Source organism: Podospora anserina, chromosome 2 (assembly GCF_000226545.1).
Source record: "Podospora anserina S mat+ genomic DNA chromosome 2, supercontig 2".
NCBI lineage: Eukaryota > Fungi > Ascomycota > Sordariomycetes > Sordariales > Podosporaceae > Podospora > Podospora anserina.
The window spans coordinates 2,112,312-2,136,999 of record NW_001914858.1 but is presented as its reverse complement, the minus strand read 5'-3'; the positions used below and the strand labels follow the sequence as shown (position 1 = coordinate 2,136,999).

The following is a 24,688-nucleotide window of genomic DNA, read 5'->3' as shown; positions in this document are numbered from 1 at the left end:
TCAGCAAGGTTAATACTGATCCTCCACCATGTCCCATTTCCAATCAAACACGCCAAACTACAACCCAACCCAAACCCAAACCCAACCCCAACCCCATCCCCATCCCCATCCCCATCCCCATCCCCATCCCCATCCCCATCCCCATCCCCATCCCCATCCCCATCCCCATCCTCATCCTCATCCTCATCCTCATCCCCCAAAAGGTAGTGTGTTTGTGCAACAAAACAAAAGTGAATTCATCAAACCCAAAAAGCTTACCTGTCTGGGGCGTTCATCGTGACTGGTGATTAACAACCCGCTAAGAAAAGATCCCGTTGATCAAAAGAAGTGTGTGTGCCGCAAAGAAAACCGATGTAAAACTCTCTTTAAAGTGTACGGTATATCCCTTTCAAAGCAAACCAAGATAGCAAAAAAAGAAGCGATGGCGAATGTAATGTGAATGATGTTTTGATGAAGTTGTAAACCAAAGACTGATTCACTTCCACTCAAGGTTCACAAGAAAGAGGCAAACGCGTGGCCCGTGCACTCAACACGCCCCATTGTTCCAGATCCATGGATCCTTCCTTTTTCTACCTTTATATTCATTCACTTGCACCAAGCAGCTCAGATTAAATCATGGTTATTTGAAGACCAATCAATGTATTAACATCCCTCGCCCGCCGAAATTCAGTCTGGTTCCTCAGCAAATCACATTACAACCCTCCCAACCCAACCCCCCCCAAAGTCTGATGTATGTGGTCTACTACCTAACTACCTACATGTCTTACACGCTGCTCTAGTTGAAGCAAATAGAATCTACCAAGTAATACCAATGATGCAACCCTAAAAGATAAAACAAAATAAAAATAAAACACCCTTCTCCAAAACGACCTGCCCTCCCACTCCATAACCCTCCTACCCTGCATAGTGCTATGATTCAACCATGACGATTGACGCTAAACAGTTATTCAAAACAGAGAAAGCAAGGCTGTTCGTGTATGTGTGTGGTGTGTGTGTCTCGTGTGTATGTCATGTCGTATGTGCACAAGTCTGTGTTTGTGTGGTCATTCAGAAGGCGTGCCCCTTCGAGTCACAGTAACCCGGAGCACCGCCTCCTTCGGATCCCGAGGCCCAGCTCATGACCGTCAAGCTGGTGGTGTAGGCCATGGCCACGAATCCAAAGATGCAGAGCAGGATATCGGACCACTTGCGGAACGCCGTCTTGGCCACTGCCTTGTAGTGCAACATCGGCTGTATATCTCGTCAGCCAGAGTTTTAAGAAGATGAAGAATCATCAGAACTTACAGGATAGATGTACACCAGCGGGATGCAGGCAAAGTTACCAACGAGCGCCACAAACTTGTCCAGACTGTCGGCTCCTCCCCAGGCGATCAGAGCGCAGAACGCCACCACGAAGAAGCGGAACACGTTCTTTTGCCACTTGATATACGGGTTGTACTTGCCGCTCTTGGTGAAGAGCGCATTCTCCGTGATTCTGATGGCCGGGAAGATCTGGAGGGGAGTCGAAAGCAGAATAGCCAATGAATACAAGAACTGTACACCGTTGACCATCTTGTCGTCCTGCGGAAGGTTGAGCAACACCACCGTCTCAGTCTTGGATCCGTAGGCGGCATACGAAACCGCGCCCATGACGACAAAGAGAGTGGTGATGATAATCATCACAATACCCATGACCTTGGGGAACTTGGTAGGGTTGCGCATGGATTCCTGGATGGGAATGATAAGACCAATGCCCTCAAAGGTGAAAATGGCCGTGCCGATGAAGAGGGTCCAGTCTTTCTGGTTGAACATGACAATGTCTGCCAAACCTTGGGTGTTGAGCGTCAGAATGTCGTAGTAAAACAGATAGGCCAGACCGATGAGGATGAAGGCGTCGGCGATGAGAGCCGTGAAGCCCAGCTTTCCAATATCGCGAAGCAGAGAGAATGGCAAAAAGATCACCATCTGCATGACAATCAGCCAGGTGATCGGAATGTGCGTCTTGCAATCCGTCACAGCCAAGATGAATGCCTGCAAGTTCTCTGAGGTGAAGACGATGTAAGCAGCAACGAAGCCGATCTGGCTCAAAACGATCGAGAAGAGGATGAGATTCCTCATCCATTTGCCGTAGAGAATGCCACCAATATCACCAAACGAGCCCTCGACCCTCAATCTCGTATTGACGAGCAAAACAAAGCAGTAGTAGCTCAGAGCGGCTACAAACAGCAGAACCAAGTTGCTGAAGAGCATGCCACCATTGAGGTAGGCACGAGGCAGGAATAGAACACCAGTTCCCACAAAGGACTTGAGAAGCAGCAGCGCCGCGCCCATGGGACTGTTTGTCCCGCTTCCACCTCGCTCCTTTCTCCTTCTCTTCCGCCGGGATGGTGGCAGCAAAGCGCTGTCTTCCATTGGCTCATGCTCGTCCTCTGTATCGTCATCGAACAGGTTACTTTCGCTGCCCGACGTGAAGTACTCGCCAGGTTTGAGCACCTCGTCATCCTCCTCGAGTTCTTCACCGGCGAAGTGGCCATAGAGAGAGAGAAACTCGAGGAAGCTGTTGGTAAAGAGTTTCGGCGGCTGCTGTCGGTCGCTCGGTCCTGCGCCGTACTCGGTGTCATCCGGGTTGACTGGTCCATCCCCGGCCGCGCGCCTCAGGAAGTTGCGTCTGAAGCCTCCGGGAACCTTGATGGTGTTGATATCAAGCGTCTCGTTTTCAGGATCCGGCCGCGGTGTGCTGAAGCTCTTGCTGCGCTGCATCTTGTTTCGTTGTTCCACCTCTTCGGTCCATTTGTATATTGGCCTAGTGATGTCACCGCCCTGCAGTTTCAGACTGGAAAACTCGTCGTCAAAGTCATCTTCTGCCGGCTGTTTTCCCTTGGAGCCATCGCTGAGTTTCCTCGACCCGTCATCGGACCCAGCATCGCCTGGCTGAACCAAGTGCCTCTTGACAATTTCGGGGTCCTCATACGCGCCGGAATAATTCCGCCTTGCGTCAAAGGAGCCATGATATGGCGAAGTACCCGACGCTGGGAATGGCGCTGCCCCAGGAGCAGGAGAAAGGGAGCGGTTCGGGACGGGCGAAAGGGCTCGAACAGGAGGCGTGCCGAAACGCGGTGGTGAAGTGCCTATCGACTGGGACAATGCCGCAGCCAGCGCCGAGATACCTGGGCCAGCAGCGTGCGAGCCAGGCCCAGGCAGAGGCGCCAAACTGTCTGAATCTCCCTTATCACCTAGTGGTGGTGAGGTTTGTGCGGCAGGAGGTGTGCCATAGCCATTGTATGGGCGAGCCGGTGAGGCAAGTCGAGCAGTGGATGATGCGCGTGGGATCGAGCCAACGAAAGACCTGGCACGAAACGAGCCGGGTGAAGTCGAGACTTGAGGTATAGGAGCCGGAGCCGGAGAATCCCTTCCGGTATTTGACATGATGATCTATGATGATGTGTGACCACTTTCTATCTCATGTCTTGGAGCAAAAAAAGGTTGGGTATCTGGTGTTGGTGACCTGACCTCGTCGGTGAACTGAGCGAACGCCGCAAACGCCGCTTCGTGGGACTCGAGACAAACAACGGTTCGAGACTCGATAGGATGGTTCGAGGTAGCAATTGATTTTTGCCGTCAACGTTTGGGAAGAGGACAACGGTCCGGGGGAAAAGAGGGGATGGTACGGATAGGCTGGGCGGTTGATGAGTCTCTCTCTCTCTCTCGACGGCGTGGGATGGGCTTGTGACCTCAACACCAGCGATAAGGAACGAATTGGGGGCAAGACAATCAGCGGCAGTGGGCGGCCTGCTGACAGCAGTTGGAGCTTGACGGTGTTGAGCGGCTTCCGCCGGGCCCACCAACCAGCAAGGCCCCCACACTCCGCTGCGTGAAACAGCCTGGACCCTGAACCACAGTCACCTGCCCACACAATTCCAAGCTGTCCAACTTTGGCTCGCTGTGACGCATCATATGGATATGGCTACCTACATATGAATATGGATTATTTACCTGTTTCTCGATTGGATTATGTCAGTTGTTGAGGACTACTATCTGCCCCAAGGCTTTGTTGACATACAACTTCAGCAGGGAACATCCGTTGACACCTTGATAACCAGGGCCGTTCCTGAGCACAGACTGGACTGAGCCACCATGGATACCGATGTCAACCAGCCTCTCCAACATTTCTTCAACTGTTGCATACCTACTCTCTCTCTCTCTCTCTTTGAATCTGTAAAGGGGCTATCCAAACCGAGCCACAAGAGAGAGGAGTGCGGAGAAAGTCTATGGACCTTGGCCAGACACCAGATATGCAGCAGTCTCAACATATCTGTCCGCATCCGATGCTTTAAAAGGCCGGATGTTGAGGGAACCAACCAACCCTTACCCATCAGGTAGACCGATGCAACGGCTACACGTAAAAGACGACAGGGAGCGATAGGAATCGCACCGTCTCTGTATCAAACCCCTCTTTCAAAGAGAGGTTGGGGTGGATCTTGAATTTGGGTCTAGGCTGTTGATGGTGGTGCGCTAACAAATTTTACCAACATCTTAGTCCTGTCTGAGATAGCACCCTATCAACCACCCCGCCATCGTTGGTGTTTACTGCCAAGTGCCAAGTCTCTCGAGCTCAAAGTCGCGACCGACCATGAACAGCGCCAGCTCAAAGGCATTCGTCAATGGCTCCAAAGCTGCCTGTTGTTGGGTACATCGCTTGTATCGAATGACGTCGCCGTCCTCCAATTAATAGCCAGCGATTGTCGGACAAGAACCACTCCTAACACGAGCCTCGAGCCTCTTCCGGCGCGGGGATCTTTCCAGCAGATATCGCGACATTCGAGGGCCAACCTTGAACAGCACTTATCTTGCGACAACCTCAGACCATCGTCTCCATTTCCTGCACTTCTGTCCACTTTCCCCACCGCATGATCTGCGCCATTGCAACCGTTTGCCGATGACCTTTCAAGCAATGCGGGCTGTGGGGTACTTCTTACATCTAGGCTATCGGCGCTGGTCAGGACCCTGACCTCTTCCTCCCTCTTCGCTTCCTCTTCAACTCTCACGGCGGGGACGGAGAGCGTGACATGAGTGGCATGTTCTGATGATCTTTATGACCTCTTCTTTCTACCTTTTCTTTGAACGATCTCATCCCCTCAGCTCACACATGATATCTACCTAACACCGCCATCATGGAACCCGAAGCCCTCAACAAGAGGACCAAGCTCGGCGTCACGTCCGGCGTCTACATCCCGGTATGCCTCAATATTCTCAGCATTCTCATGTTCTTGAGATTCGGTCTCATTCTTGGACAAATCGGCCTACTGGGCATGCTTGGTGCGTACAGCTTATGGACATGATATGGACGGCCGCCCAGGAAGCTAATCTGCCTCGCAGGCCTGCTTCTCGTTGCCTATCTCGTAGACTTTGTGACCACTCTTTCGCTCTCCGCTATTGCTTCCAATGGAGAGGTCAAGGGCGGAGGTGCCTACTACCTCATCTCACGATCTCTCGGTCCCGAGTTCGGCGGCTCTATCGGCCTGCTCTTCTACCTCGCTCAGGTCTTGAACACGGCCCTCAACGTTGTCGGTCTTATTGACTGCATTAAACTCAACTTTTACGATGTCATGCCCCATGGATACTGGTGGGACTATCTCTTTGAGACGGTTGCTCTGGTGGTGTGCACTGGGCTTTGCCTTGCTGGAAGCTCCATCTTTGCCAAAGCCAGCAACGCGCTTCTGGTGGTGCTTGTCGTCGCCATCCTCAGCATCCCCTTCTCAGCCGTGTTCAACCCAGCCTTCATTGATGCGGACAAGGGGATCGAGTTCACGGGCGTGAGTCTTGCAACCCTGAAGGCAAACCTCTTTCCACACACTACCGGCATGGAGTATGCCGGTTTTGATACTTTTAGAAGTCTCTTCGGTGTCTTGTTTCCGGCAACTTCGGGTATCTTTGCCGGTGCGTCCATGTCGGGAGACCTTCGAAACCCCAGCAAATCCATTCCTCGTGGAACACTATGGGCCATGTTCTCGACCCTCATTGCCTACTTGCTGGTGATCTTTTCTTTGGCGTCTAGCACAACTCACAGCTCGTTTCTCCGGAACGGCAACGTTATTCAGGAAACAAATGTCTACCCTCCCATCATCTTTGCCGGAGAGTTCGCCACGACCTTCTTCTCGGCCCTCATGGGAGTGATTGGCTCTGCAAAGCTCATGCAAGCTCTCGCCAGAGACAAGTTATTCCCGGGTCTGTCAGTATTCGGCAAGGGGACGAAAAAGGCGGACGAGCCTATCGTTGCCATCTTTTTGACCTACATATGTGCCCAGATGGCCATGTTTGCCAACCTTAACCAGATCGCCACCTTGATCTCCATGGGATATCAGGTGAGAACAGGCTGCCGTCATTGAGTGAGGGAAGAATTCTGACTGTGAGCAGATGACCTTCTTCGTCATGAATCTTGCGTGTTTCCTTCTCAAGATTGGCTCGGCGCCCAACTTCAGACCGGGCTTCAAATTCTTCAACTGGCAAACGGCCTTCATTGGCAGCATCCTCTCGGCCGCTGCCATGTTCTTTATTGATGAGACCTATGCCACCACGGCCGTCTGCCTCTTGGTCTTTTTGTTCCTGCTGATTCACTATCTGAGTCCCCCCAAGCACTGGGGTGACGTTTCGCAAAACTTGATCTATCATCAAGTGCGCAAGTACCTGCTACGTCTCAAGCCCGAGCACATCAAGTTCTGGAGACCCCAGATCATCCTGCTCATCAATAACCCGAGACGGCAAACCCGCCTTATTCAGTTCTGCAACTCGATGAAGAAGGGCTCCCTCTACATCCTCGGCCATGTCATCGTCACTGACGACTTCACCATGGGCGTCAACGAGGCCAAGATGCAACAAACGGCTTGGTCCAAGTACATCTCCGAATACTCAAGGATCAAGGCCTTTGTGCAGCTCGCCATGTCTCCATCCATCACCTGGGGTGTCAGAAACCTGATCTTGTCTGCAGGCCTAGGGGGCATGAGGCCCAACATCGCAGTGCTTGGATTTTATAACATGGATGACTTGCGCCGCTCCCAGTCCTCCCTCCAGGTTCCTGAGGCGCCCATCTCCCCCGCAACGGCTGCCCGGACAGACGACAAGACGGAGACTCCGGTCCGCAGGAGGAAGAGAGGAGACACATCGGCGCGCTTGATGGAAGGGTCGTTGCCCACCGATGCGATCAAGACTGAAGACATGATGTCTGCCACGAGTTACATGACGATCCTGGAAGACTTGGCTCTGAGGTACCGTCTGAACGTTGCGATTGGCAAAGGATTTGATACGCTTGAAACGCCTCGGAAGGATAAGACGAACACCAAGAAGTACATCGACTTGTGGCCTATCCAGATGTCTGCTGCGATTAGTGCTGATGGTCAGAGCGTTTTGACCACCAATTTTGACACATGTAAGTCACACACCACCTCTGACACGTGGAGACAGATCCTTTCTGACCGGCACAGACACATTGATTCTTCAGCTTGGGTTCATCCTTCACACCGTACCCGCTTGGAAAGCAGCACACAAGCTTCGAGTGCTCGTCTTTGTCGAATACGAAAGCGAGGTCGCCGAAGAAAAGGTCAGACTCAAGACGCTGCTCAACAAGCTCAGAATCGACGCCGAAATCTTGGTCTTTTGGCTCGCCTCTGGTGACCTCTCGACTTACGAGACCATCATCCAGGGCCATTACAAGAGTCCAGAGACGGATAATGTGGTTAACGAGTGTCTCAAGAACCAAGAATGGTGGGAGGATTTGCAAAACTACCGCAGCAGCCGGTCGATGACGGGCTCACAAGAATTTGCCTCGATATCACACGTCGTTGAATCTACGTCGGGACGGCCGGGACTCTACAATCCCCATGCCCCGCCGCAGGAAGGACTCGAAAGGCGGCGCCATAGTTTGGCGCAGCTGACGGAACTTCCCAAGAAGCCGACAGTGTCGCAGCTGGTCAAGATGGGCATCAGCATGGGCATTCACACACAAAACCTGCCCTTTAACGTCTTTGACAGCTCGGACTCGGATATTGGCATTGATAGCGATAGCGACAGCGACTCCTCCGGCACGGCTGGCGCAGACGGGACGTTCAATGACGCGGACAGTGTGGCAAGCGAGGGTGAAGATGGCACAAGGCGTCCCCTCCTCGCGACAATCCGCCGGCGAAGAAGCTACGGAGATGTACTCGCCCCGGCACCAAGAAGCCCAAGGAAAGAGAGGAGGCCAAAGGGTTCGCACTCATCGACACCGCGGTCTTATGGGTCAATAACACCGGTTCCACGGACTGCGAGTGACCTAAGCGTCAACCGACCCAGCAACGGTGGGGAGCGGTCAACATCGCCCCAAGCCAAGCGTGGGATCTTGAAGCCCGAAAGACCCCCTTTGGCGCGCCAAGGATCGACGGCAATGAGATTCTCCAGCAACCTCGTCCCTCAGACCACAATCACCAACGAGGAAGGCACCGGCCCAAGAATCATGTTTGCCGAAGATTCTGGGACACGCAGCCCTGCCTTTTCCCGACAAGGTTCAGTTATCGGTTTGTCAGCCAGAATGGCCGAGGATGCACCGCTTCTCGGAAGCGATGATAACGTGGCCGATAAAAAGGTTGCGTTTGCAGAGGGTATCAAGTCCCCGGCAAGGTCGCGTCGGAACTCGGCATCAAAGGGACAGGATAATGGTGGCGACGCTTCACTCAACATTGCCAGCTTGCTCGACTCTTACCAGCTTCCTGACGACGACGCCAGCAACAATAACGGCTCGAGCTACTCTACTCAGGGGTTGGCTTTGTCATTCAACGATCTCCCGAGCCGCGCGCAGCATTTGATTCTCAACGAGCTGATGCATAAGCAAAGCAAGGACACGGCTGTCTTGTTCACCACACTTCCTATTCCCGAAGAGAACACCTGTCAAAGTGAGGAGGCGAGTCTGGCATATCTGTCTGATGTCGAGGTGTTGTGCAACGGCCTGCCGCCCACCTTGCTGGTTCTGAGCAACAACATGACAGTGACCGTCAGTCTTTAGACGATAGCATTGTCTTCGGACTTGTCGGGATGGAGCAACATGGCGGGCCCCGAGGTAGCATGACGCAAATGGAGTTGCGTACGCAGCATGGCAAAAGCGGGAGTTCTTTGTTTTTGATCTGAAGTAGAAGGGGGGACAATCACGAGTCGAGGCTTTGCACAAAGAAAACTGTACTTGGTATCATGGCTGCTATAAAGAGAATCTAGGAACATCTCGAGTTCAGCTCCGCCACTGCATGAACTTGATCAAAATGCTCGGACGTCAACCTGGAACTGAGATCTTTCAACTCATATGTGTTCACCCCTGAATGGTTGTCGTAATGCCCAACGAACCACCGAGCCCTCGACCGATCGGCCTCTCTCAAAAGCTTCGCGACTTGAGCCGGTTGCGTTCCAAAGGGATTGAGGACAAAGGAGAAGCTGAACAGTTTCGCATGGTACACACGCCGGACCGCCCACACAGGATCATCACGCCTGTTGAAGCGCCGTCGGAGGAGGAGTGCGGCGACACGATCTCGAGCTGGCACAAGGCCGTCAAAGAGGATAGTGATAGTGAAGGGGAAGAAGAAAAGGTCAGGCCGGCGAGGTCGTACTGGAAAATTCCTGACTACACTGGAGGTCACCCGGGCCGGTTTCAGCAGTCTCAACATCACGAACCTCACGCACGAGGGCATTCGCATATCTATACTCCGAGCGGGTTGAGTCAGGAGGTGCACGTCGACTCGTTTCAAGAAGGCTCACGGGGTGCTCGGAGGAGTGTCAGTGAGCATAACGACAGGACGTATTTGGAATCACCTGTCCCTCGTCCGCTGGTGCCGAACAAGAGCAAGGAGAGGCAGAGGTATTTGCAGCAGGTCACTCCGCCATCGGTGAAAGAGGGCGTGGTGGAAAGAGATATCTCGCGCGGAAGGGGAAGGGAAAAGGCCGAGCCTCCTCGGGTACCAGCAGCGGCAACACATTCCTTGCCTAGAGAATGCAAAATCCAGACCACGGAAGCTGTGCGTCGGGGCCAGTGCCCGTATTGCAGATGTCAGCTTGGTAACAGGACTTACCTGACCTGCCCGAACCCACCCTGCGGAAAAGGGTTGACTACCTTTGAAGGGAGTTGGATGGCGCCGCCCAAGCTGAAGGATAGGAGGCCCGCCTCGCCGTCGATATTTGGTGTCATCGGCAGACAGCTTCTCGGGCGCCGCCCGTTGAAGTCATCGCCAGATAGTACAGGGTCCTCGCCCAGCCAGCAGAAACGCTCAGGAACTAACACCCCAGAAGCACTAGCTACCCTATCAGAGTCAATAGCCTCTGTAGGGAGTCGACGATATAGAACCCCCCCGCCGCCGCCAACAGGGACATCCAGACGAGGGGCGAGGACGTCCTCTCCAGCGGATCCGACCTGGCCACAAAAACCCTCCAGCCACGAACGAGACAGAAAACGTATCCCACCCCCAGTCCACATCCACCAACACCCCCGCTTCGACCACCTAAATCGGGATTACTCCTCCGACTCATCAGGAGCATCAACCCCCAAAAGCCACTCCCCAGCTCCCGCCCCCCCACCGCAGATAACCCTCCCCCTCCGCCCAGCACCACCCCCTTCCCAACCCCCGAGATCAGCTCCCCTCCGAGCCCCTGCCTCGTTAAACAACCCCCAACAACAACAACAACAACAACAACAACAACAACAACAACAACAACAACAACAACAACAACAACAACCCCCTACCAAGCCATCCCTCGTATCCAAATTCTCCACCGCCCACCAACCCCCGCAACAATACCCCCCTTCCCACATCGCCTCAGCCTTATCCTCCTCCCTCCCCCAATCAACCGCACCCTCGTTAGATTGGATCCCCCCCTCTGAACGCTCCCTTTTTTATCCATACTCCTACTCCAAACCCCCTTCCCCGCCTAAAAAGTCTTCTTCTCGGAGACGCTCCCAGTCTCAACACAGTTATCCCTCCCAACCACCTCTGCAATCCCGGTTTGGGGTCCAGCAACAACAGTCCAGCACACAATCTGACGGGCAGGGTGATTACCTCGACGATATCTACGACCACTACGGTGGTGGTGATGGCGGTGGTGAAAAAGGGGCATACGACACCGACGTCACCACCAAGGGCCCCGAGAAGGTTGCCACAAAGCAAAAGAGCTGGAGTTCGTCGAAATATTCGACTGGCAGGAGAAGTGAGGACACAGACGATGATGATGATGATGATGATGGGTGGAATCAACTAGATGACGTCGAGACGCCTACTCAACTAAAACCAACGCCGGCTTTTGGGGTTGCGGGGGTAACAACTGAGGGGAAGGGGAGGAGGGAGGGAAAAGGGGGGTATAAATCCCAAGCGGAGAACAAAGGGTTGAGTGTTACCGCGGGGGAAAAGGAAGGGTCAAAGGAGAGGTTGGCCAAGGAGTTGGAGTTGAGGAGGATGAAGTGGCTTTAAGAATGGGTGTGTCAAGTAGGTAGAGGTACAGATTTGTCAACGCCAGAAAAACACACAATTCAAACCAGCATCACAAACTCGCTCTCCATTACTCACCGTGCGGCGTGAGATGGGCCATCTACCAGAAGCTTTGCTTGCTCCTATCAATGCTCCCGAACCATATCTCTTAAAAAATCAAAAGAAAAACCACAGGAAACCCCGGGCAACGCAAGGTACGCTTGAAACCCACATGTCTTTGAGCCCCCCCTACTCGTAACCCCTCGTCCGCCTCGTCCCCGTGATATCACAATAAACCGACAACTCCCCCCCCCCATCACCGGGTTCGTCCAAACACCGCCCTCCTCCACAGCATCCGGAACCTTCGCCTGCCACTTCTGATCGTTCAGCCGCTGCGCCCACGCCCAGTCAAGAGTGTAGCCCGCGCGCTCACCCCCAGCAGCAGCGATCCCACCAAGCGAAGGCGTCAGATCAGCGCGAGCGAAGCCATGAGTCCCAATAATGCTGAGTATTCACAAGTCAGCAAACGGCCAGATTCCCCCCCCCCCCCCCCTAACTCAACCCACTCAACATACCATACGACTCCGCATTCCTCAAAGTCGACTGCGTATCCAGCCTCATGGCATTCTGCCAACCCGCCGTGTGCTCATTGTCAGGATGGGGATAATCAATGCTAAAATACCTAAACGCATGCATCCACTCGTGAAGCAGGGCAAAGACGGGCAGGACGGCATCCCTGTTGATTTTGATATATCTGGCCAGTGGTTAGAAAGATGGGAAGGATGGAAGGATGGAAGGATGGAAGGATAGTTGGTAAGATTAGAAAAAAAACATACCACATATTGCACGGGTCTCGTGTGTCCTCGTAACGGTCCTGGTCGTCGCGGTCTAATAGTGTTAACAGAGCCATATGTATTAGAAAGACCAAAGTGAAAAGGGGGATGGATTCGTCCGTACAGATGTGCACTTTGGCTTGGTTGCGGTTGGTGGTGTTCTTCTATTCATTGCCCAAACTGTTTAGGTTTTCCATAACGATGGCGCTTGCTGCCATTTTCGTTTCGCCATAGACGGCCTCGAAAAGCTGCGGGTAGTGGTACCCCCTCTGGTCGGAGACCTCGGTCTTGAAAATAGCCCAGAATACGTTGTGGAAGTCAGTGTCGGTGGGATCGGCCAGCCGTTCAGCTGCACTGCCGGCCATGTAGAAGGCCTCTTGGGGGTACTTTGCGAAGTCTGGATCCGGATCGTAGCATTCTGAAGATATCCAGTAAAGGTACTCGTTGGGGGGTAGCGCGGTTGCGAGACAGGCAAGACCCAAGGCCCAGAGGAAGAGGAAGGCCCAAATTGCTGTCTCTTGTTGATGGCGAGTGATGCGGAGAGATGATGATGCTGTGAGAAGAAATATCTGGTGTATTTATACTGAGACTAACTCGGATGACGACGACTGTCCCGACGACAAGCCTGAATGCCCTAAGCCCGACTGCGAAGGCAATTACCTCGACCTTTGCACCAAGGAGCCCATCATCAACTGCCCTTGCGACGTGTGCCTCAAAGTCGAAGACGTCTTTTGCGAAGATGAGGCTTGTATGGGAGTGGGCGAGGATAAAAATCTCCAGGGAACGTGCCTCGTAGACAACAGTCTCGAAAACTGCCCATGCACCTGGCCTCCCTGCCCAGTCTCAAAAGTGGACTTGAACGATGGAAGCAAAGAAGAACGGCCGCACCCCTTGTTATGCGATACCTGCGACGGTTCCCTCGGTGTAGGCACTCTCGATGCCTTCCTCTGCAAATGGCATCAAGATACCCGGTTCCGACAAGCTCAGGAATGAAAAGTGCCCCTGACAGTTTCTCGAACCCGAGCCCAACATTTCCAACACCACCGACATAGAAGTTCAAGCCCCGGCATTGGCCACGTCAGGCGATCATGACTTTTACTTCGATCTCGACACAACTGCCCAGCTCGCCAACGCCTCCTGTCCTCTCAAGTCACCGGGCGCACGGAGGACTGGTCCAGACGCTCCGGGTGATAACTACTACACTCCCGGTTCCGTGGAATCAGCCATTGAGTACTTTTGTAATGAATACGCAAACAAGGACGACATAGTGCGCATATCCGATCTCTTCTTAGTGGCCACCCCCCAGGACGACTATCCAGAACACCGAGTCCCAACCTGGATCAGCGCGCGGAACTGGACAGACCACCCAAATAGGCATGAGTGCGACAAGACAAGCCTGATGGCCAACCACACTCTCCAAGCCAGCGAGTGTAATCTGGCCTTGAAGCAGGCCAACTTTACGTGCTCTGGTGACAACGCGGACCTCACCCGTGGAGGAAGCCGGCCAGGGTACTGCCTTGCCTACGAGATCGTCACTTCGGAGACTTATAACCGGGACTACAGGCTGTTGGAGGCGGAGAATACTGGTGGTTTCTTGGAGGCGTGGTCGGGCGGGAGCAACGCCAAGCGGAACGGAACTGCTCCTCGAGTCTTCAAAGGGAAACAGGACGTCGTCGTCGGCTGTGGGCAAGCAGAAGCCACAGGAGACAAAGGAGCCCAAGGGTGAGAAGAAGCCTCAGGGGAAGCCAAGGCTTTTCGAATAATTGGGGGTGGCGGTGGAACTCGAGACTTGGTTCGGTACCAATTGGAATACTAGGTAGTTGAGTTATCCATGAGATCGTGGTCGGTATACTCGTGTGAACGGCTGTTGGCCGTCATCGCCAACCAACGCGAACTACATGGCGCTGAATATGATTCCAAAGATGGTTTTGTATCGGATTGAAGAATGTAAGCATTGAAAAGTTGCATGGTGAAAATCAGGCATCGTCCGAAGAAGAAGCCGAGAGTCAAGTAAGTGCCTTCCGCCTAAATTGAGGTGGTCAGCTGTTGCCTGCTTGGGAATCTGCAGGAAGGAGCTCAGGCAGCGCAGTCAGGGAAAGAGCAACTCTTGAAGTCGAAGGGTTGAGGTTGAATAATTGGCACGTGAACGAGGGATGACCTGCGCCCCAAGCCCCAGCCCAGCCCCACATGGAACGCCCTCCGACAAAGCGACCAATGTCATCATGTCTTGTCGTGTCGTCCATCATGCCTCTTTAGTCCCAGCCCTTCTTTTGATTTTGTTCTTGCTATTTCATTCCCATTTAATCTCGGATCACATCCACCATTGTTATTACCTAGTCAATCAAACAACTTCACAATGGTCCTCGAACAAGAAGGCACCTTTACCGTCTCGGGAGCAGAGCTCTACACCAAGTCATGGCTTGTCCGTTGTTCCCTTCTCCTACTCGCATTACTCCCTCGCTAACCACCTCATAGCCCGATGGACCCATCAAAGCCAGGCTAGTCTTCATCCACGGCTTCTCAGACCACATCAACCGCTACCCAGCCTTCTTCTCCCACCTCGCCTCCAAAGGAATCGCTGTGTACGGCTTTGACCAGCGAGGATGGGGCCGGTCAGTCAAGAAACCTGCCGAAAGGGGTCTCACGGGCCCAACAGCGCAAGTTCTCTCAGACATTGCTGCCTTCCTCTCACAGCCCCATCTTCTCGGCACACCCGGGAGCCAAGAACCGGTCTTCGTAATGGGACACAGCATGGGTGGAGGACAAGTTCTCACCTTTGCTGCTGACCCAAAGTATGAGTCCTTGGTGGAGAAGGTTCGGGGTCTCCTCCTTGAAGCACCGTTTATCGGGTTCTCGCCAGAGGAAAGACCGTCTCGGTTGAAGATTACAGTTGGAAGACTGGCGGGGAGGTTGATGCCGCACTTTCAGCTTGCGCACAAGATTGCTGTCGAGCATCTGACGAGGGATCAACATGTGCAAGTGAGTATCAAGGAGGATGAGCTGATGCATGATACGGGCACGCTGGAGGGTTTTGCCGGGTTGTTGGACAGGACGAATGATTTGCAGCAGGGGAGGACGAAGCTGGGGAAGGAGGGGGTGGTGAAGAGCTTGTGGGTTGGGCATGGGACGGCGGATAAGACGACCTGGTTTGAGGCTACGAAGCAGTGGTTTGAGGGGTGTGCGGGTGGGGTGAAGGATAGGACGCTGAGGGCGTATGAGGGGTGGTATCATCAGCTGCATTGTGATGGGGAGTGTAGTGGCGAGTTTTTTGAGGATGTCGCTGGTTGGATATTGGAACGGGCTGGGGGAGGGGAGGAGGTGTTGAAGAAGGCTGGGGAGACACCGAAGGCTCAGCAAACACAGGAGGCTGTGGTGCCCGTTGAGGCGGAGGGGAGCCAGAAGACGGAGGCCAAGCTTTGACGATCAGATTGGGGTAATGAAGTTGAATGATGTGGTGATGGGTTTGGGTAGTCCTGCCGGGAGAGGTTGGTTTAAGCGCGGGACTGCGTCAGGTCACGAGCATATGTCTCTTGTATTTCCTGGATATTCCTACCTCGTAATGATAAGTGATGTTCTACAGAGGGTTGCCCGAGTGTACACCCGGACACACAGTGAGTAGTGGGTCTTGGCATGTCGGGGATGGCTTCGGCAGTCACCCGCGAAGTGCCCTGTTGCTTCCGAGCTGTCCCGACTCATGTCCGGGGCCCCGCAAAACCATATGCATGAACGGTTTATAAGTGGGAGACGCCCTCCGCAAGGAATTGCTTGACATCTGAGCTTCGATTTGAATGCCATCTCGACGATTTCAAGAGGCCTCCTCACCAAGCTGCGAATGAAGACATCGGCCCCTCATCAACACCAATCACCGACCCCGCTGTTGCCTCCTTAAACCCACTGAAGAAACACCCATGGTCAATCGAAACGATCGAACCATGTCGTCCATCATCGGGTGCTGTTCAGCCTCAACATCGACTTTATCGTCACCTGGATGAAGATATGGAAGAGAAATTTCCAAAAAAAATTTATTTAAAAAATATGATACTTTTCAACCGCCCCCCCGCGTTTGATGCGCCTCGCAGCACTTGTTAGCCTTGACGCTCACTCATCACAATGAATGACCCCGGACAGTCGTTGGAGGAAGCTCCCCGCCGGCACCGACAGCGGAGTTCTTTTTCCTATTCCCCCGGCCATCATCCCGCAGCGCGCCCGACGCAAGCGTCGCATCGCCCATTTCGTTTGCAGCAGCTGTCGACGGCCTTTGCCAAATCACATCTGCACGGTGGACACCGTGCGGGCAGGATCAACCATCCGAGAAGCTGGAGTCCAGACGCAAACCCCATCTTGCTAAACACGTTTCGAAGCTGAGGTAGGGGTTCGCACGGTTCTAACAACACGCCCCCCCTGATACAAGACCGTCTGTCTGCGACATCCCCAGTTCTGTCTGTCTGTCTCTCTCTCTCTTTCCCTTTCCCTTTAGCCATCGAAAAAGGTTGGGGAAGTTCATCCCATCTCTTTGAACTCGGCCCACGACAGTTTCTCCACGCGTTCATCTTATCAGATCATCGCGATACCCATCCGTTGACACATCGCGAGTGGAACCTACCATCTGCGACCCCGGCCCCTCATCTCTACATCAGGAAGGAAATACCGCAGCTTTTTCCATCGAGCTTTTTCCAACTTTGACACCGGGGATCGAGATTTCGTCAAACAGGGCGCAATGGAGCCGGATCTATCAGCCAGCATCTCCTTCCACCCGCACGCGTTCAGGACCCAGTCCGAGACAGCTAACACCCCTCGACTGTCCCGATCGCGCGCAACCTCCCCCGCCGCTCCCATGAACAGAATGACTATAGACGGCGCCAACAGCACCGCCATCGAAGCCACCGACGGCGCTGATGACACCACCGTCGCCCGCCATCCCCACCGCCCTGACGATGTCGAGGTAGAATCTCAACGGGCAGGCCGCTTCCCCCTTGTCGGCGCCGGCAACGACCCCTACGGCCTTTCGCAAAGATACAAGACCGAGTCCGAACTTGCCGAGATCAAGGCGAACACGTCCAGGAAGCGAGACGCCCCGTCCAGCTCCGGCTCGGGCTCCAACAAAAGCAGCAAGTTCTCTGGATACATCAAGCCCTTTGGGCGCAACGCCACCCAAGCCCGCCAGCTCCGCGGGTTTTATGAAGCGCAAAACGAAACGATCGAGCGAATGCTCAAGACGGTCGAGGAACACCGCGCCGAAGCCAAACAGGAGCACGGTGAAGATCACCTCAAGTTCCAGATCGCCGTCTGGGGCTCTTTGGCTGCCAACGTGGTTCTTACCGTCCTCCAACTCTACGCCGCCATCTCGTCTGGGTCGCTGTCTCTTTTCACCACCATGGCAGACGCCATCTTCGACCCAATGAGCAACGTCACGCTTATTCTCACCAACAGGGCAGTCAAGAGAGTTGACCCGAACCGGTTTCCTGCCGGGAGAGCAAGACTGGAAACGGTGGGCAATATCGTCTTTTGCTTTTTGATGACAGCCGTGTCGATGATTATCATTTCTTTTGCCGCGAGGGACTTGGCGGAGCACAACGGGGAGGACCAACTTAAGGATTTCCACCTCCCGTCCATCATCGCCGTCGGCGCGGCCTTTGCGACAAAGTTCACCTTGTTCCTCTACACCTGGGGCATCAAGGACAAGTACTCCCAAGTGCGCATCCTCTGGCAAGACCACAGGAACGACCTTCTTGTCAACGGGTTTGGCATCCTGACTTCGGTTGGCGGTTCCAAGCTGATCTGGTGGTTGGACCCGGCTGGTGCGATTTTCTTGTCGGTCGTCATCTCTGGTCTCTGGCTTAGGACTGCTTTTACGGAATTTTTGCTGTTGGTGGGCGTTGTGGCTAGTGTGGAGGTTCAGCAGCTGATCACGTATGTGTGTGTGACGCATAGCCCGCTGATTAGGCAGATTGATACCGTGAGGGCGTATCACAGCGGGCCGAGGCTGATTGCGGAGGTGGATGTGGTGATGGATGCCGAGGCGAGCTTGAGGGAGACGCATGATGTGGCGGAGGCGCTGCAGATGAAGCTGGAGGAGCTGCCGGATGTAGAACGGGCGTATGTGCATGTTGATTATGAGACTACGCATAAGCCGGAGCATGGGTTGAAGAAGGATATGTAGGTTTAGGGGGGGAGAGGGCATGTGTACGATATCATTTTGTATGGGAAGGCTTTTTCAGGAGGAAAATGCCATGTTCTTGTTGAGGTTATAATGATGAAATTTACAGTTGTTATGATGCAATGGTCCAGGGGGGTTTTTGGCAGTAGAGTAGGTTTCTCATCATGGGGTTGGTTACGTTGAAATGGGGGGTGCCGTGCTTGCTTAGTATGGTAAGGAAAGTCGGAGTGAGTGAGGGACTGGTGAGAGGTGGTGAGCTTGGATGATGAGAAGCGGTTGAGCAAAATGGATATGGCTAAAAACCAAGCCGCGTTCGGAAATTGTGTCACTTGAAGATGTAGGTCATGGATGAGTGTGGTGAGGACGGTGGGAAAAGTGAGACAACAGTGAACTGGGGTCCGGGATATTTGCGAGCGAGAAATATGGAGTAACTTGGAACAGACAGGGGCAAGTGGTGAATTATGAAGTGAGAAAGTCGAGAGTGAGGTGTCCAGTATCTGGGCAGGTAGCAAATACCTCTTTGTGGCAGATCATCGTTGACTTGCGTGTGCAGCCAACTAACTGCCTCGGTGTCATAAACTAGCGTGACTAGACACATGAGACGGATCGGTGGAGAAAACGATGACAGAGAGGCAGTAGCTGCAGTGACGCAAGGTCGGAAAGGCTGATCTGTTGATATCACCAAGTCGTAGAGTCACCAGTTATGAAGATCAGTGTCGGTGAGTTAGTTCTGCCCGTGAGAAGACTCGACCGGCCGAAACTCTCTTGGGTTCCAACCGACTGCCGGGTCCGAGTCCGTGGTTGGTCGTCCGCCGGTAAGTGGGGCCGGTGCCGGTCCAGTATGTCTCAAAGACGCATTCAGGTCTCTTCGTCGGGCACCGCACACTTCAACCCAGACAATACCCTACGACCTCTGTCTTCTCCAGAACTGCTCAACCTTCCACAGCAGATCCAGCCCACCAAGTCTGGTCTTCTAATCCAGGAGGCAGTTGCCCAACCCCAAAAGACCTCACAAACGTTTCCACTATCAGGGTGCTCCTGTGCTCAGGGGCTCAGGGGTCATTGTTCATCGTCTCACATCCATCCATCCACAAACCGCGCGTCCAGCGTTTGGGCTCAACCGCAAAACACCATCGCCATTGCCTCCCCCCACGTGTGACTGGAGCCTGTCTAGACTGATGTTTCGACATCTTTCCAACTCTCTAGTGGGCCGGCTGAGAGGAGAGAGATACGGGTGAGTGGAGTTCCTCACTCGAGAGCAGCTGCGAGTGTGAGCTGGCTGTAACTGCGGAGGGTGGGATGGATCGAGGGGGCTAACTAGCATCAGAATACGGCCGAGCCGAAGGGTGATAGTTGGGTAGCTATGCTATGTGAGTGAGTCTTTCTTTCTGATATCGCTCATGGTATGTTATTAGAGAGATTGCAGCCCAAGCGGCTGAGGAGTGAGTTCCCAAGTGGAGGTTTGGTTTGATAAAAAACACCACAACCACTTGGCGGTGAGATGCGATGGAATGCGGGGCATTTGGCCGCGGGGTAGGATTGAGCGAGAATTTGATGATGCAATTGGCTCCGCTTTTTGATGGTGAAGGGGCCCCACTGGATCTCTTTGCCCAACGCCATGGTGGAGCCCTGGGCGCCTGCCAAGTGCTTGCTTTCTTGATCCCGGCAGGCAAGGAAAGTGTTAGCGATACTGCTGGGCTGGGAAGGGGAGCTGGGACTGGGAGGGGTTGGTGTTGAAGGTTTTGGTAGAGAAGGAGGGCTGATGTAGGAAAGAAAGCAAAGAGTTCTCGCTGACAGCTACAGACATAAACTATACTGAGAAACAAAACTTTCCCGGTAGCCAACGTTATCGTCGTTATAGCACTCACGCCACCAGTGGCGGCATGCTGCAGACGCGCAGAAGGGACGCTCTGCAAGCCACCACCCATGAGGTGTCTCGCAAATGAAACATCAAAAACGGTGTTGACGTCCAAATCTTGGCAGGCGAGATCTCCCACTGGGCTCTTGGTTACAACGTCTCTTGATACCCAAAGACGCTGGAAAAAGCCATACAAAATGCCCAAGGTTGATGTCCACTCTCTTGAGGGCCGTAACATCACAGGAAGGAGAACCAAACAGATCATCGCGACAAGAAGACCTGCGGTAGCCCCGCTGCTCTGCACCGGGCCCTGCTGCTTCGATGCAAGAGCTGCCGCATGCTGCAGGCTGCAAGAAGGAATTATCAAAAGGTGCCGTTGGGTTGCACATCGCCATGGGCCGGTCAGGCAAAAGGTGATTTGATGGTGGTGGTGGTAGTGGTAGGGTACCCAAGATAATAACCGATGGGGCAGACGTCAGGGGTGTCAATTATTAGCGCTTGCGGCACAACAAGCTAGGGAAGCTGCTTAGCTCCATTTCCATCCTCTTCAGTCGCCTTCGTCCAGTCTTCCTGCCACATCCTGCCTGCATTTTTAAACATCTCCAGTTCGGGCCCGACAAACTTCGTCCGTTCTTATTTTTGGTCTTCAAGTCTTTGTTGTCTGTGGCTCTTCTGCTTTGCTATCTTCCACTTGCCCTGTTCTGTACCATTATCGCTCAACACATATCACGTGCCACGCACATACGCTCCCCCAAGGTTCGACATCTAATACACCGCCGCCATGGTCACGGGCACGAAGAAGGAGGACGTGTACGCAAGTGTGAGTGATGTCGTTCACCACGGTTGGATGGGCTATCATCACTTGTTGCGCCTGGTATTGGTGTATCAGGAGCAGACGACAGTGTTGGGTGGAAGACCACATGGGACAACCCCGCAGCTTGCGAATAGATGCTAAAACAGCCATTGTGAATAGCTCCTCCTGACGGACACATATCTCCCCGGTGGGTTTGCTCCTACATGCTTCTGATTTGAATGCTTGTGCTAACATTGGCCTTGCCAGGTGCTCTTGTCCTTGCCCACTCGTTGCGCGATGCCGGCACCACCAAGAAGCTCGCCATCCTTGTCACACCAGACACCGTCTCGACCGAGGTTATCGCTACGCTCAAGGCAAGCTCCTTCAGAAACCACTTCTCACAAAACTAGTGGTCTAACAGGTGCGCAGACTGTATACGACTATGTCATCTATGTCGACCGCATCCGCAATGGCAAGCCCGCCAACCTCTTCTTGATGAACCGCCCGGATCTCCACTCGGCCTTTACCAAGATCAACCTGTGGAAGCAGACCCAGTTCCGCAAGATTGTCTACATTGATGCCGACGTTGTTGCTTACAGAGCCGTGGATGAGCTCTTCGATCTCCCACATGCCTTCTCGGCGGCTCCCGATATCGGATGGCCCGACTTGTTCAACACCGGTGTCATGGCCCTGACCCCCAACATGGGCGACTACTATGCCATGATGGCTATGGCCGAACGCGGCATCTCGTTTGACGGCGCCGATCAGGGCCTCTTGAACATGCACTTTGGAAACACATATAACCGCCTCAGCTTCACCTACAACGTCACGCCGTCAGCTCACTACCAATATGTTCCCGCCTACCGCCACTTCCAGGGCAGCATCAACATGGTGCACTTCATTGGAGCCGACAAGCCGTGGAGGCAGGGACGCGAAAGCACCACGGACGCCGGACCTTTCGATGAGATGACCGGAAGGTGGTGGGCTGTTTACGACAGACACTACCACAAAGAGGTAGGTCCGGACCGCAGCGGCCGAAAGAAATCACTAACTCCGGGGCAGGCCGGACACGCGCCCAGCATTGTTCAGCACTTTGTCAAGGGAGAATACAACCCAACGGCCCGTTATGTCGTGCCCACTGGCGAACCCAACGGTCAGCAATCCCCTACCCCCTCGCAAGAGGAACACCAGGGGAACCAGGATCATGTTGCCCACTCTGGAGACCATCATGTCCATCATGAGAGTCAGGATCACATCCACCAGGAGGAACACACTTCCGCGGAACCCAAGGTGACGAATGAATCTGGAGGTGCATATACTGAGACGTTGCCGCAAACAGGATGGGATGCCCAGAGGAGCTCACCCCCGACCGATTCCGGGCCCGAGGCCGCAAACTTCCCCCGCACACACTATGAGATGTCAAGAGACACTTCGCAGTTCCAGGCACCCGACCGCTACCCCAGCCCTCCCAGCAACATGTGGTACTCGGTACCGAGCGAGCGCGATCAGCCCAAGTCTGTTTTCCCGTGGGAAAACAATGCGCCTCGCCCCACCCGCGTGTTTGCTGAGAACCCCTTGGCCCCCGTGACTCCGGCCCCGAAATCTCCTGGTGAGCAAAGACGACACGTTGTGGGAAGAAGAAACCCATTGTTTACGCCTATAGGTCCAGCCATCCGAACCGCCCCCTCTCCCGGCGGAACCGCCTGGAACTCGTTGAACCAAAGCAACGCGTGGGATGAGATCCCCCAGATTAACCGCTATGTTGACTCGATGCAGAGACACCGCAGGTCTAGGAGCCAGATTCTGGCGGCGAGCCCAGGCAGATCGACATCCGGCGAACGCCAGGAGGAGCCAAGCGAGGAGCGCAGAGGATCCATCAAGGTAACCGACTTCCCTACCGAGGACGACCGTCCGAGCCTTCCGGTCACGCCCGCACCGGTCAGGAGGCGACAGTTCTGGGCCAACGCTGATGATAATGGCCAACAGCTGCCTGCTGCCGAGGGCGTTCCCGCCCAAGACGAATGGGTATGTATTTGATGATCGGGGTATGCTGTCGCTGCAAGACGAGCTTGACTAACCGAGACACAAAAAGGACCCGGCTGCTCAACTCCAAAAGTTGGCCAAGCAACAATCCGAGGTCTTGTTGGAGAAGTTGGGTGCCAGCGGAACCGGCCAGAGCCAGGAGAGCATTAGTGTGGATGGAAAGGAGATTCCCCACCGTCCGTTGCCGTTCGGATCCGAAGATGTGAGGTCGCCTACTTATGTTGCCCCCTCGCCTCCAGTGGTGAGCCCGAGACCGATCAAGCCTAACCCGGCAGAGAAGATTCTAGCAGAGGCCCCCGAGCTGGTGACGGGACAGACGACGCCCAGGACCGTGGAGTCGCGCTCCCCCAGCATTAGCACGACGGCGACGATTGCCGTGCCATCCTACCAAGGACCCGGAGCCATGTTTGAGAAGGGCGAGGACTATCTGACACAGGACACCCCCGCGCAGCCGACCGAGGAGGACCTTGACGTTTTGCAGACCTAGAGGGCTTGAGGATGAGACGGGATAAAAAGGGGTCTGGTGAGGTCAAGGGTGGTCTTTTTTTTTTTTGGTTTTGTTGCTTGGGTGGGATGGCATGGCAAGCATGCGTCGAGTGGCTTTTTGTTTTAGACTGGTATTTTTCTTTTTTTCGTCTGCTCCTGCATTGAACTCATCAGAAGTATCACGACACATGAAGCATTTGGAATTCTTTTGGCAGAGTTCGAGCGATGTTGAGCAAAGTTTCAATGTTTTTATTTCGATGATCTTTGAACACGGTGGATGACGTCACTTGGTGGTTGAGATGGGATGAGTGCGTTTGTGTGGGTTGTAGGTATGAACTAGTGTTTGTGAATATGAGACCAGGAATCGGGGCCAGTAGTGTTTACGTGAAATGACGCTGTAAAGGGCAGTGTTTTAGGCAATGTAAACAATGCAAGGAACACGAAGGATGAGGATGGTAGGTAGTTTGTGATGGAGGGGCAAAGCTGCCAAGCTCTTATCGCTTATCACCCCGCCACCACTCAAGCTTGGGTGTGTGTGTCTTGTCCGACGTCGCCGCTTGTTACTCGAGTCGTTTTCTTGACTTGGATAACTACTCGCTCATAAACTCATCTCTCACTTTTCACTCAGACAATCACACATCTTGCCATCATCACCACATCTCATATCAACTCTCAGCCAATGATGGGCGACCTACACCCTTCCACCACCCCCAACGGTGACAATGAACAAAAACCAATCCCCATCACCATCCTCACCGGCTTTTTGGGAGCGGGCAAAACAACCCTCATCCTCAACCTCCTCCCCCAACTGCGGGCCCTGAATCCAAACTACACTTTGGCGCTCCTAAAAAACGAGTTTGGCGACCTCGCAGTCGACAGCCAGCTTGCCTCGTCTTCTTCCATCTCCTCGGTTAAGGAACTGCTGAACGGGTGTATCTGTTGTAACTTGGTAGGCAGCTTATCCTCTGCCTTGAAAGAACTGAGGGAAACGGCGAGACCGGACAGGGTCATCATCGAGACGAGCGGGAGTGCGTTCCCTGCCACGTTGGCTATGGAGGTTAATAGACTGGG

General features: G+C 53.8%; 8 protein-coding genes across 8 annotated transcripts; 7 read left to right on the top strand and 1 right to left on the bottom strand.

Annotated features, from left to right (window-relative positions):
* Window positions 1-1,047: 1,047 nt before the first annotated feature.
* On the bottom strand, window positions 1,048-3,405 carry PODANS_2_5820 (uncharacterized protein; the record flags this gene model as incomplete). Its single annotated transcript, XM_001911313.1, has 2 exons — window positions 1,048-1,230; window positions 1,285-3,405. The coding sequence occupies 2 exons, from the start codon at window positions 3,403-3,405 to the stop codon at window positions 1,048-1,050; spliced, it is 2,304 nt and encodes a 767-aa protein (XP_001911348.1).
* Window positions 3,406-5,150: 1,745 nt separating this feature from the next.
* Window positions 5,151-9,010, top strand: PODANS_2_5810 (uncharacterized protein; the record flags this gene model as incomplete). The annotated part of the gene is made up of 4 exons (XM_001911312.1): window positions 5,151-5,256; window positions 5,356-6,341; window positions 6,394-7,402; window positions 7,458-9,010. 4 exons carry the CDS (start codon window positions 5,151-5,153, stop codon window positions 9,008-9,010), a joined length of 3,654 nt encoding a protein of 1,217 aa, XP_001911347.1.
* A 319-nt stretch (window positions 9,011-9,329) lies between these two features.
* Window positions 9,330-11,450, top strand: PODANS_2_5800 (uncharacterized protein; the record flags this gene model as incomplete). Its single annotated transcript, XM_001911311.1, has 1 exon — window positions 9,330-11,450. The coding sequence occupies one exon, from the start codon at window positions 9,330-9,332 to the stop codon at window positions 11,448-11,450; it is 2,121 nt and encodes a 706-aa protein (XP_001911346.1).
* A 1,364-nt stretch (window positions 11,451-12,814) lies between these two features.
* Window positions 12,815-14,006, top strand: PODANS_2_5795 (uncharacterized protein; the record flags this gene model as incomplete). Its single annotated transcript, XM_001911310.1, has 2 exons — window positions 12,815-13,204; window positions 13,290-14,006. The coding sequence occupies 2 exons, from the start codon at window positions 12,815-12,817 to the stop codon at window positions 14,004-14,006; spliced, it is 1,107 nt and encodes a 368-aa protein (XP_001911345.1).
* Window positions 14,007-14,636: 630 nt separating this feature from the next.
* PODANS_2_5790 (uncharacterized protein) lies at window positions 14,637-15,700 on the top strand (the record flags this gene model as incomplete). The annotated part of the gene is made up of 2 exons (XM_001911309.1): window positions 14,637-14,702; window positions 14,756-15,700. 2 exons carry the CDS (start codon window positions 14,637-14,639, stop codon window positions 15,698-15,700), a joined length of 1,011 nt encoding a protein of 336 aa, XP_001911344.1.
* A 1,297-nt stretch (window positions 15,701-16,997) lies between these two features.
* PODANS_2_5780 (uncharacterized protein) lies at window positions 16,998-18,440 on the top strand (the record flags this gene model as incomplete). Its single annotated transcript, XM_001911308.1, has 1 exon — window positions 16,998-18,440. The coding sequence occupies one exon, from the start codon at window positions 16,998-17,000 to the stop codon at window positions 18,438-18,440; it is 1,443 nt and encodes a 480-aa protein (XP_001911343.1).
* A 2,636-nt stretch (window positions 18,441-21,076) lies between these two features.
* Window positions 21,077-23,618, top strand: PODANS_2_5770 (uncharacterized protein; the record flags this gene model as incomplete). Its single annotated transcript, XM_001911307.1, has 10 exons — window positions 21,077-21,115; window positions 21,269-21,296; window positions 21,356-21,462; window positions 21,518-22,102; window positions 22,151-22,241; window positions 22,428-22,697; window positions 22,758-22,969; window positions 23,075-23,113; window positions 23,181-23,333; window positions 23,412-23,618. The coding sequence occupies 10 exons, from the start codon at window positions 21,077-21,079 to the stop codon at window positions 23,616-23,618; spliced, it is 1,731 nt and encodes a 576-aa protein (XP_001911342.1).
* A 624-nt stretch (window positions 23,619-24,242) lies between these two features.
* PODANS_2_5760 (uncharacterized protein) lies at window positions 24,243-24,688 on the top strand (the record flags this gene model as incomplete). Its single annotated transcript, XM_001911306.2, has 1 exon — window positions 24,243-24,688. A coding segment is annotated over one exon (446 nt), but the record flags the coding sequence as incomplete, so codon positions are not given.